This window comes from Motacilla alba, chromosome 2, assembly GCF_015832195.1.
Source record: "Motacilla alba alba isolate MOTALB_02 chromosome 2, Motacilla_alba_V1.0_pri, whole genome shotgun sequence".
Taxonomy (NCBI): Eukaryota; Metazoa; Chordata; class Aves; order Passeriformes; family Motacillidae; genus Motacilla; species Motacilla alba.
Window position 1 is genome coordinate 70,400,851 of NC_052017.1, and position 12,607 is coordinate 70,413,457.

The 12,607-nt window shown below is 40.8% G+C and overlaps 1 protein-coding gene across 2 annotated transcripts in view; it reads left to right on the plus strand.

The window, feature by feature from the left end:
• The window catches only part of PIGN (phosphatidylinositol glycan anchor biosynthesis class N), a 99,337-nt gene extending 88,188 nt beyond the window's left edge, over positions 1–11,149 (plus strand). The window contains exons 27-29 of one of the 2 annotated variants that reach the window (XM_038127080.1): positions 868–910; positions 2,624–2,676; positions 10,734–11,147. In XM_038127080.1, the coding sequence (XP_037983008.1) occupies positions 868–910; positions 2,624–2,676; positions 10,734–10,857 (220 nt within the window). In that variant the 3' untranslated portion in view covers positions 10,858–11,147. Of the gene's footprint in view, positions 1–867; positions 911–2,623; positions 2,677–10,733 lie in introns of both variants that reach the window. The other variant, XM_038127082.1, reaches the window with a different exon arrangement.
• The last annotated feature ends 1,458 nt before the right edge of the window (positions 11,150–12,607 follow it).

The following is a 12,607-nucleotide window of genomic DNA, read 5'->3' on the forward strand; positions in this document are numbered from 1 at the left end:
AGTACATGCCCGTGCAAAGCTGCAGCAGGACATTTTCCAAAAAAAACATTTGTAGTTTTATGATGGTAGTACTGATAAATTAGCTGTATTCTAGTTAAAGACTTTTGTTAATGGGTCAGCTGTTTGCAACATTACTTCAGTGTCATTAACTTAGAAACCAGTTTTAACCAGTTACAGCAATTGCTTTCATGTAATTTAGGATTCACGTAGTTTGAGGAAAAGAAGATTAGGTTAATGGGGGGGAAAAAATAGCTCTGCCTCCTCCCTTCTGATTCCTTTTACTAACCTAAGCCTAACTTCCAGAAGTTAACTGCTACCTGTAAAGAGGCCCATGGTTTGGGAGCATACCACCAAAATGCTGCATATTCTCAGAGCAAGTTATGGGCATCCAGAGATTTGGAAGGGAGGGCAAGCACCTCCTTTAGCAGCCTCTGACCCAGCAGAGTGGTTGTCAGCAGGGTGGGACTGAACAGCTCAGGTACCTGCCAAGCAGCTTTGCTCACTCTTGAGTCCGTCATGAAGCTCCTAAATCAGCTTTATTTGGTCCAACCAGCACACATCTCTCTGCATCAGGAATGGGCAGATGCTGTTTGTGAGACACTTTTTTTCTCCAAAAAATGACTCATGTTACATTTCTCCATTGCAAAATTGAAACCCTATTAATGTGAAATTATAAATGCCAGATGTCCTAGTCATGCATTTTAATTGTTTTCTAGTAGACTGAAATGTACCTGATTGTTTGAAAGGCAAAGCAAGAAATCATATCTTTATTTAATTTCTTTCTCTGGGTTTTAATAAGCTCTTTTAATAGCTGCATCCATAAAGAAAGGTTGATGGTCTGACTTTGCTGGGTTTTTTTCTTTGCAGCCTTTTCCTCATTGTTCTTGTGATTTCAGACATTATGGCTTTGGTAAGTTGTTGTTGCACATTCTCTTCAAATAAGATCAAGAAGCAGAGAGTTCTCCTAATTCCATCAAGAGAGATCTGAATTTGTTTCAGACTTCAAAGTTTTTCTAACTAGGGCAGAGAATTGGATTGAAATCCTAACATAACTTAGAGATAAAACTCTTCCAATCACTGCTTTTCAAATTTCATGTAATTAATGCTTCTGAAGAAGCAGTGTTCTCATAATAATAATAAGAGACAAAATGAAGCAATACGTTAACATTTGAAGTTCCTCATGTGCTTTACGATCAAATTCCTTGGAAAAAATTAAACAAGAATATCAGTTTTAGCTGTGTGCAGAGTTTATTTAATTGTTCAGGAATTCCAAACCTTTTACCCACCCCAGCTTCTCTTGAAAGAGGGTGGAAAAGGAGAAATGCTTTACCCACCAGCTGCATTAGACTTATCAGAATCCAGGAGATCAGCAAAACCCAAAAAGACATTTTGTGCCCTTTGTAATAAGCTGTCAGGAAATGCTATCCTCAGAAAGCCTGCATCCACAAACCAAGCTAGCTAAAACAACCCAAAGCTGAACAATCCCCCAATGCAGTTTTTGCAGATTAAAAGTATGTTTTCATTGCCCACTCTAGCTGTCTTCAAATCAGCAAGCAGTGCCACTGGTAAACAGAAACCTTTTCAAATCAGCAGGTAGAGCTGGTATTGTCACTTTATACATGATGGTTTTGTTTTATCCCTTGGAGTAAGCATTCCTGATCTTATTTCTTAGTACAGTGTGATCTGTAAATATCACCTGATAGGAAAAACAGGAAGTAAAAACCAAATAATTGCTTATTTGTCTGTAGAGTGAGAAAAGGAGAAGGTGTGGCTGTGTCAAGTTTCAAATAAGTCTATGTGACTAATCTGCTTTTGGGTAACTTCCACAGGAAAAGAAATAGTATACCAATTAACCACATTCATAGCATTTCACTAATAAAATCAGTATAATTAAACCAAAAGAAGACTACAGATACTTATTGGTGTATAGCAAGCCCCAGTATATCCAGGTGTTACATCTCCTGTATTCTCCTGTTTTAGTTTAAGTGTTTTGAAAAAATGTAATTGGTATACCAAAAAAAAAAAATTACCAAAGAGGTCTGTAGGAGATATGTAGGAACTCTGTCAAGAAAAGAGAAAGTAGGAACTAAATCAAGAAATGAGAAAGTAGCAGGACAAAAAGAGAACATGTTTATTGTCTTGAATCAATGGGGCTACCAACCAGAATTAGGGGAATTCACTAATAGGTAAGTACTATCTTCTCCCAGCATTATTCCTGCTTTACAGGTGGAGAACTGCTAGACTTGCCCAAAGACATTTGTGTTGAAATTGCATGATAACTTTTAGGCACTACGTGTTATTTGGCATGTTGTTATTTCAAACAGTAAGGTGGCTTGGCTTTTCTTATTGAAAAAGTTCTGGTATTTCTCTGGCTTTTGCAAGCCACACTAGACAGAACTTAGTCCATCTCTTGATGTTTTTCTTTGATACAATGTTAAATCTGTTTCTGGTTCCTAGACTATTCTTTACTGTGGTCCAAATGAATATTCCTGGAAAGCTGTTGTGCTTATTCTATGTGAAGAATTAGAAATTTGGAGTAAGCAGCCTGAAAAAATTTGGGTTTAATTTTCTCTTTCAAAATGTGCAGTGTTGATGTACTAATCACAGTTGTTTTATTTCCTAGCATTTTTTCTTTTTGGTTAAAGATTATGGAAGCTGGCTGGATATTGGCACAAGGTACAGTACCTTTTTTGCTTCCATTGCATTGCGTTTTTAAAGCTTCATGGGTTCATACTATTGTTTATCTAGTCATAATTCTTGTCATTATTTCCAATTACTCTGCATAATCAAATGCTTTGGGGATGTTCCACATACTTTAAACACATGTGCACACATACATACACATATCCCAAGCAAAACTTGCGTCAGAGCAACACGGAGTAAGTAATAAATCCAACGTGGCAAGAAATACAGTTAGTAGGATCTGTTTGAAGACTAATTACACAAAAACTATTTTAATTAATGTTTTGCATTTTAATTAGTTGTAATCACTGTTAAAATAACAATTTTTTGAAGTTGTTAATTATCTTGTTTCTAGTTAAGCCTCCATATACTGTTCACTGTGAATTAGTGAGCCTTGTGTAAAGATGTTGGTGGCGACCAAGGCCCATGCACTCATCCTCCCCCTAGCTGGGGAAGAGTTTAGTGTTTAAACATAGCAATCACAGCTAAAATTAGAGAATTTGCTTTGCATTATATTTTGCAGTCATATTAACCTCAAATACAAGGGATACACATTTCAGATTTACCTTCCCTGAGTTGTGAAAATAGATAAAATGCTGTAGTAAGCTTAGTAGGGAATGTGTTGTTTCTAATCCAGCCAATCTGGTCACTTGACACTGTTATTTAAACAGAAGCTGAATAGTGAGCCATTGTTAATATTCTGTTTAGTCTACGTGTACTCTGTGCTTTGCTGTTGTGAGCCCCTTTGTTCCCAGCAGCGTGTGGACACACGTGTGCACACGTGTTCTTTGGATGTTCAAATTCCTGCTCATCATTACCTTCTGAAGGTTCCTTGTGGGCAGAGGAACAAACAGTGAAAATGTCACTTTAGCATCCCACTTCCTTGCTATGGTCAGTTTATGGTAAGTCAGAGGGCTTCATCCTTTGGTTTGAATTCCTCTGCAGATTAATAAGGGTATTAAAGCCCTCAGAAAATTTCTGTTCTGTTGGGCGAAAAGTTTTTTAATTGGGAGTTAGCAGCAAAAGTATAAATTGTGACAAGTACCCAAAAGCTTCCTCTCTGATACATGGTCTTCATAGCTAGAGCTTTACAACAGTAATGCATTGCTGGATCTATTTCAGCTGGAAGGTTGCCTTATTCTGAAGAGTTTAGGAGAGCTCATTATGCACCACTAATTCTGCCTCTCCATGTGTGTGTTTTGATCACTGAAGAAAGCACTGAGAAAGGCCTTTCGAAAGAGTAATTTGTGATTAACTTTTAACATGGAAATTCATTATGTTCAGGCAACCTCTGTCATTACTTCACTTCTGAGTCCTTGACTCTGCCACCTATGTTATTTTATTGTAGTCTCTTTATATATGTCTTCTATGTAGGTGTGTATATGCACATAAGAAAAATAATTAGGTTACTTAAGAAAGGAAGTGAAGCCATAGGTGTCGAGCTAAGTGGTCCTTCCCTTATCTAGCATGAGCATTATTTTGGCATCAGAACTTTCTCCTCTGAGCAGATTCCTAATGTGTGATCCTCAGGCTTGGCAAAATTAGCAGGCAACAGCAGAAGATTTTTTTTGTTTGTTCCTGAAAGGGAAGATGAGCTTCAAGGGGTTTTGGGTAATTCCCAAAAACCAGTGGGAGTGAGATACTAACATAGCTCTTTCCTGTCCTCCTGTTGCAAGTGCAGTGACAGCTCTGTGGCATACTCAGTGCAGTGTTGTCTGTTGCTGCTTTGACAGCAAGGTCTGAAAATATCCTGTCTTACGACAGGCAACATTTTCCATGTTGCCAAAGCTTTCCTGAGAATAGGAGAAGTCTTTAGGGACAGCTGCTCTCATATTTTTCTTTTTTTCTTGTCATACTGATAGGAAGTGTGTATGTGTGTGTCAGCAAAAATATCTGGATTTGTGTTATGTTACTGGTTAGCACATCAGTGAAATCAGAGATAGAAAACCAGCAGCTTAATTGCCTGGTGGAGATTCATTCCTCCAAAGTGTCTCAGAGTCCAGTGGTTTATGTGCCACATTTGTAAAGTTTCGTTGTGTGTTTCCTTACTCATCCTGTTTTGCAGTGATGGGCTTTCCATGCATTTTCTAATTACCACATTCAAAAGTTCTCTGTGTTCTCTCTCCTACTAAGAATATGCAAGTTGAGTAGGGAACTCACTAGGCAGTATTTGATTTTTCCAACAGCCAGGTTTAATGTAGATGAGCTGGCTTTAAATCCCTTCCAATAAAAAGACCTTCAATGCTTTTTCACCTTGATGTTTTCTTTCCTAGTGGATCTCATTGTTTGGAAGTAAGGTTTGTTTACTGAACTGATGTTTTCTATTTTTAAAAATTTAACCCCTAACTCCTGGCTTTTTGCATCCTATTCTGCTATGCCTTAACCATATGACATGACTTTTTATCATGCCTCACATTTGTCTTAACAATATGTCTTTATTCTCCCAGTGGAATTCACCAGGTCACATAAGTGTTGTCTTTGAATGGAAGCAGATTTCTACCTCTTCCATTCTTCCAGTTCGTTAATGAAATGCTGAGCAACAACAGATCCAACATACAGTCCTGTATTACCACATTCAGCAGATTATCAACGCACCACTGATTCCCTCCTCTCAGTACATTATCAATTACCACCAATATTTATGGCTTCTTAGAAAGTTTTAATGCTCCTTTTCTTAATGGTGATGCCAAAATCAATGTAAGCTTGTCTTTCAGAGAGTGCTTTTCATTGTTTTGATATAATAATGGAATTACAGTCTGGCAGGGAATGCAGAACTCAAAGCAGCAGCTTACACAAACTTTTAAGGTGTGCTTAACCTTGCCCTCTACCTATATACCTTGAGGTAACCTGAATTGCATCATATGCCCCAGAAGAACACACCACTAAATTTCTTAAAAATAATAATGTAATTTTCCTAGTGTCTTTGATGTATTAGTGTGTAGTACATGATGATGAGAGGTTTGTTCTGACAGGTCCTTTTTTTTTTTTTTAATAAGAGCCAAATGGAATAGCTAGTTTTTCAGCTTCTTTGTCACTAAAATAATTTCTCTGCAGCTTAAAAGGTGTTTATCTATCTCTGTCTGTAGATTTCCAGAAAGAGAGAGAAATAGCCTTTAAAGCCTACTATATCTTTACAGTACATGCACTTTGTAAATAGTTGTATAGCCTGATAGTAAAGATAAACCTTAAAGGTTCTTTATATGGCTATTATATGGCTTTATACAGACACATACTGTACTATTCCTTCTCTTTATAGCTGCTGGAAGATAAAGATATGATCTTAACTGCTCTTCTGCAGTTTCAAAGGTCAGGGGACATAAATAAAGCACAAAACTGGGGGTTTTTTAGGTTTTAGGAATAACGGAGTCAATTTTGGGGTTGGGGTGGTGGGGCTTGACTGTTAAAACAAAAGTTTTGTAATTTGTTTTTGATGAAACTGAGGAGAGAGGGTGTGGCATCCTGGCAGGAAAAGCAGGAAACTTAAAATTCAGAATCTAAATCTGGGGTCTCTGTGTGTGCTTGGGAACAGTTCAAAGAGCATGTCACAAAGAAATAATGTCTCTGGATTTTTCTGGAGAGTGCTCGTCCAAGTCTTTGCACAAGTTGTTTTTGTTTTACTTACTTTGTTCCTAGTTGTTTTAATTGCTATGGTGACTTACTTCATCTTCTTGTATTTCCAGCTTCTAATCAGGTTTGTCATCTTAGGAATTAGCCTGTCTTGGGAGAAAGCCAAGTTTTGGAGCAAGATTGATTCCCATCGCTTATCCCCCTGATTTTTTTAATATCTTAGATTCTTCTGGTCTTCTTTTTTTTTTCTCACCAATATACACTGTCAGAAAGCCAGGAGGTGGTAGTACCTCATATGTTCTCCTTGTGGTTCCTTGCCACCGAAACAGGTGTCTTGCTCCCTGATAAAAAATTTTCCTGCCACTAACTTTCCCTGTTGGCATTGATCCATACATGGGCACTCACCTTTCCTTTCAACAGTGCTGCCTTACCGTGGATCATCCATGATCCCCCTCACCTGCTACCTCTGCCATCTCATCTTTTATAAGCATTGCCCCACTGTGCCCCATTGTGCTCTTCTCTTGTACCTGTTTAATGGCTCTTCTTCCTCCACATGGATCTAATTTGCCTGGAGCCTAAAATCTCACTCTTTCTCATTAGCTCAGGTTTGACTTCTGATGCAGAAGGCTTGTTTTGAGAATTACCTCCTTCACTGTAACTACAGATCCAGTCAAAGGTGCAGATTCTGAATTGTATAGGGATCAAGTGTTGTGGCATATACCTGTAAGAGTCTGGTTTTCTTTGTTTAAATACAGCATTACCCCAGCCTAAGAAGTAATTTACCTGGCAGAGCTGCCTGCAGGCAGTACAGTACCAGTTTCTAGAGCCCCAGAGATGCTGGCTGTTTGTAATTACACGACAAGCAGATTTAAATTGTTTTTATTGTCCTCTATGGCATTATATATATGTATTTGAATGTCTGGTATTTTATTAAAGGAAGCATAACTATGCAGACCTGTGCAGTATAGCAAGGGAGAAATGTGTGCAACATTTACATCCTCTTTACAAAAGTACAGAGGAACCAGTCCCTCAACTGACAGGTGGCTAAGGAGAGTTTGAAGAGACCTTTTTGCTCTGAGAAAGCCCAAATCCTGATCACATCTGAAAGAACTCCTTTTGGGGATGCATAGGAACTCAGATGCCTGTCTGAGGACCATGCATGGTTTGTGATAGTCTTGCAGTATCTATGGGAATACAGGTAGGGTCTTCATTTGGTTTGTGATTTTGAGATTTCTCATTCACACTTCCTTTGAATGTTACAAGGAAAGTGGTGTTTGCTGCTTACATGAAAAACTAGAATTCTGGTGCCAGGTGAGAGGTGTTAGCAGTAAGGCAAGGCAGGAGACAGTACGTGTCCAGCTATTTACCAGAGTGGCTGTTCCCTTAGGAGTCAGCAACCTTATCTACCTGTGGTGAATGTACAGTCCCCAAGGCCACATTATGCCATGAAGATAACTGCAGCAAGAGTCTGAGTTTCATCTGTCAATGTGTCTTTTCCCATGGAGAACTGAAACCAAAGTTGTAACACACCCAGATGATCTTTCAAGGGCAGCTCTTGAGGGAGTTTATCTCTGTTGTTGTAAATGTGCTGTGAACTATGAAGTCCAAAGTGCACTGCCCAGGTGACTGGAGGCTTTGTGCCTGACTTCATGCTCCCCCTGTGTCCCTTCTTACACCTTCCCCACAGAAACAGGACAGGAGCTTGGCTCTTGTAGACATGCTGCTCTGCCACTCATTATCCTCATTGAGGTCTGAGCCCTTTTATGATGGTGGATTTTTCTAATTGATTTCTTAAACCTATGCATTTTGAGCAAGGCATTTGTGAGGTGTTTTAGTCTGACTAAACTGAAACAGAAAAATCTTAAGCATGCATCAAGTCTGTTTTCACGTCCTCTATGTTTGGTCCTTTGGTCACTGGCACCCTGGCTGTGGAAGAACTTCTTGGATTACTTTTATTCTCTCACACTGGTTAGCAGCCCAGCTTTGTGGAGAGATGGTGCTTCTCCACTTCACAGGTCTAAGTTGTGCTAGACTAACGCCAGAGTTGTCACAGTCTCAGGGTTGTGGGGATTGATAGTGTCGACATTATGAGCTTTACTGCTCTTCTGTGGCATTCTCAAACTGAATGAGTCCTCTGGCAGAAATTCCAGGTCATTAAGCCAGCGAGCGTTCCTTGCAATCCTTTTTTGTGACTAAACTCAGACTGCATAGAGTCTGAAGTTACTCTGTTTGTCCTAAAGAGCCATCTACTTTGAAATTATAGGAATGAGTACCTCTCATGTCAGAGTGCTAGTTTCTTCAGTAATCCAAAGAAAAACCAAAGCCACACTGGATGCATAATGGACACGGGTGCAGCAGTGTTTCATCTGCAGCTCTAACCTGAAATGTCACTGGTTTTGGAAGATTTCTGGTTTCTGAATGACTAGTGGTTTTAACAGTACCCAATTCAGATCTTGCAGAATCACACAATGGTTGAGGTGGGAAGGGACCACTGGAGGTCACCTAGTCCAATCTCCCTGATCAAGCAGGGTCCCCCAGAACACATTACTCAGGATTGTGCTCAGATGGCTGTTTTGCAGGGAAGGAGACTCTACAGCCTCTCTGGGCAGCCTGTTCCAGTGCTCAGTCACCTGCACAGTAAAGAAGTTCTTCTTCATGTTGAGGTGGAACTGCCTGTATTCCAGTTTGTGCCCGTTGCCTCTTCTGTTGCTTGGCACCACCAAGAAGAGCCTGCATCCATCCTCCTGACACCCTCCCTTCAGATGCTTAAAGACATTGAAGAGGTCCCTTCTCACTTGTTTCTGCTCAAGACTGAACAGGTTCAGCTCTCTCAGCCTCCCCTTGTAAGAGAGAGGCTCCAGTCTCTTAGTCCCTTGATCATCTTCTTAGCCCTCCACTGGACCTGCTCCAGGAGCTCCCTGTCTCTCTTGTTCTGAGGAGCCCAGAACTGGACACAGCTCTCTACCTGTGCCTCACCAGGGCTGAACAGAGGTGCCAGATCACCTCCCTTGACCTGCTGGTAACAATGCTCTTCTTAATGTACCCCAGGATACCTTTGGCCTTCTTAGCCACAAGGACACACTGCTGGCTCATGGACAGCTCATTGTCCACTAGGACACCCAGGTCCTTCTCCACAGAGCTGCTTTCCAGCAGGTCAGTCCCCAGTCTGTCCTGGTGCTTGGGGTTATTCTTCCCCAGGTGCAGGACCCTGCACTTGCCTTTGTTGAATCTCAGTTCTTTCCTGCCCATCTCTCCAACCTGTCAAGGTCCCTCTGAGAGGCTGCACAGCCCACTGGAGTATCGGCCACTCCTCCCAGCTTTGTGCCATCAGTAAACTTGCTGAGGTGGCACCTTCACATGTGGATGTCAGGTTTGACTGAATGGTCTGTAATCCTACATGAAGGGAAAGTCTGCCTTCCTCCAGACTTTTTCCCTGATCTCCTGGGTCAAAGGTTCTTGAGAGCTAGCCTTGGTAGTGAAGGCTGAAACAAAGAGTGCATTCAGTATCTGAGCCTTTTCTTCAGCCTCGGTTGCAAAGGTCCCTGCTCCATTCAGTAGCAGACCGACATTTGCCACAGTTTTCCTTGTGTTTTTGGTGTCTTTGAAGAAGCCCTTGTTGTTATTCTTGACATCCTTAGCCAGATTTAATTCCAAATGGACCTTGAACCTATTGAACACAGAATGCTGAATGTCCTAGATTGAATCTTAGTCTGACCCTAAATAGCCCATCTCTAACACCAGTGAACCTCAGGTAACAGAATTTGAGCAAGCAGAGAACAAGCTTGCTGCTTGTTAGACTTCTAATCATTAGTGGCTTCAGGACATCCTAACCCAGAAGCTGCATTTTCATATTGTGTTTATTAGCCACTCTTGAGCTCATCTCTTTAATCTCTTTGCATGTGCTTCCACAGCACAGAATTCTACAGATTTTAGCAATGCTCAGTGAAAAAGTAGTGGAGTTTTGGATTTTGGTTTTTTTTTTGTTTTTTTTTTGTTTTTTTTTCTTAAGGCTATTTGTCACTAGGATAATGTTTTCTCTAGAAAATTGCCCTTCATCTGGCAAATATCTGAGTTGTCTTACTACCAAGGAATGTCTGCCTGATGGCAAAGTCTCTCTAGATTTTGTGTAATAGTTGACAGCAAATGAAAGTTTTGCAGTTGTTTCACTCACATATACTGAATTATCCATTTGAATGAAAAGTACACCTGGTACTCTTACTCACTTGTTGTATGCTCAGTTGTGTTTTCTGTTGTCCCCACCATTTTATTTTGTCAGAGACTTGGGTTTTTACATGACAGGACTGCTATAATACTTGTCTTCTAAGAGCAGTGTATATAAAATTATGTCCTAAGTGAACAATTAGGCCTACTTAAAAAAAAAAAAAAAGAAATATTTAGAGGGTTATTTATGTCAGAGGTTTTTTTTCTTTACTCTGCAAATGTGTATTTTTCTCTCACTTTTCTTATCTGTCTCTTCCTTGCAGCATCAGCCACTATGTGCTGGTGATGTCATTGACCATATTTATGATGGTGATGAATGGACTGGCCCAGCTGTTAACTACACAGAGACTTGGACTTCCCAGAAGGAATAAACACCATTCCATGTGATGAAGCATCCTCAGACTTCCTCTGAACCAACCTCCAGCTCTGGAATGTAAATAAGGGTTAATGGACTAGAGTGCCAAAATCCCATCCAGCGATCGGAGTGCTGTGCTGATACAGATTAAATGCTGTCACATGACTGAAATTTGCATTTGAGGGTTGCCCTTTAGATACCAGTGGGAATATGGGAATAAAAAAGCCTCTGGTTATTCTTCAAGTGTACACATTTCTTGAACATGAAAACAGCAAAAAAATTATTTTTAAAATAAACAGGCGGCTGTCTTTTGGCTTGTGTTTTTTGGGGAGGTGGGTTTTTTTCTTGTTGTTATAACTGGGCTGCCAGCTGTTTGTTTATACATACTCTCATTAGGAGTCTGCAAAGTTCTAGCTTTGTTTCATGTCTTGCAGAAGCACCTCCCAATCTAAGGCATGAATGGAATCAGTCTGGGCAGATCACTGGTTTGTGTGTACCTGATGTGGCACACACATTGGAACATCTCTGAAACGGGCTGTGCTTTTTGCCAGCCGTGTCAGGGTGCCTGTGAGACGATCTTGAGGCAGGTTACAGCTAGTGTGCTGTGAGGCTGTTGCTGTAAGACAACATCTTTCAGCTCATCCTGCTGTGAATTGCTGCTGATGATTTTGCTCCCCTGCTGCCTCCTGAGCTTGGGCAGGCTGAGCAATATGACACTCAGGTAGCTGATCCAGATGAAAAGGAACCTGGTTAAATAGCAGTCAAATTACTTGGGCCAGCTCATGACAGGGGGGGCAGGAAGGTTAGGGCTGATTGTTTCTATAGCTGCCCAGAGTTAGATCAGCATAAAGAGGTCATGAAACTGCAGCTGGAGTTGCTGGTTTTCAAAAATGATGCCATGTGGAGGCTTTTTTTTTGTTTCCTTGTTTTTCTTTCCACTTGTGTTCTGCTCCATTACTGTAAGCATCACTAATGGCTGCACAATGACTCTAATGTAGATTCTCTGTATACTGATTACAAGTGAGAAGCAAGGAAAAGAAAAAATGTTGTTTATTCCGGCCCATTCTATGATGGCATCACTAAAAGTTGTGCTGTGTAATATCCCTGTGTCACACTCCCAGGTAGCAGCCAGGCCTTTCTATCTGGGAGCTGATACATATGGTGCATGATGCTGGCAGCCAAGGCTAGACATGCGTCATGGGGGCTTCTCCAATGCTCTTTCCAGCCATCTGGCATTTGGCCATGGTCACATGTCTCTTAACCACTCTGAAAACTAGTCATCCCTCTGCAGGAAGTTTGGCTGGGAAAAACCAGTTACAAACCTCCATCTGCTTCTTGGGTACTAGAAAAAAATGGCATCATGGGCCTGCAGTCATCCATGCAGCTTCAGAGTACTGTGTGAGAGTATCTGAGTACTGTTAAGGGAGTAATTTTTTCCACTAGGTGGTGGTCCAGTGGTCAAAGTCTCTGTATAGACATAGGAATGTGCCACACTTGTTCCAGGATCCAGTGAGTGTCTGCTGTGGAGAGCTATCCTCACCTCAGCCTCACTCCACAAGTATCTACAGCATACTGTGTCATTGTGGGTACTAACTGCATCCTCAGCTTTCTGTGACCTAGCTGATGTCTTGAGACCTCTGTCCACAGTGCTTCAGTACACAAAGCTCTAAGCCATTGACCATCCCAGTCTCCATTGCTGGAGTGACAGCTTTGCAGAACTACTGTTTGTAGAACAAATTAACTCATGGGAGCAGCTGAACATCTGGCATTGATGCAATGTGA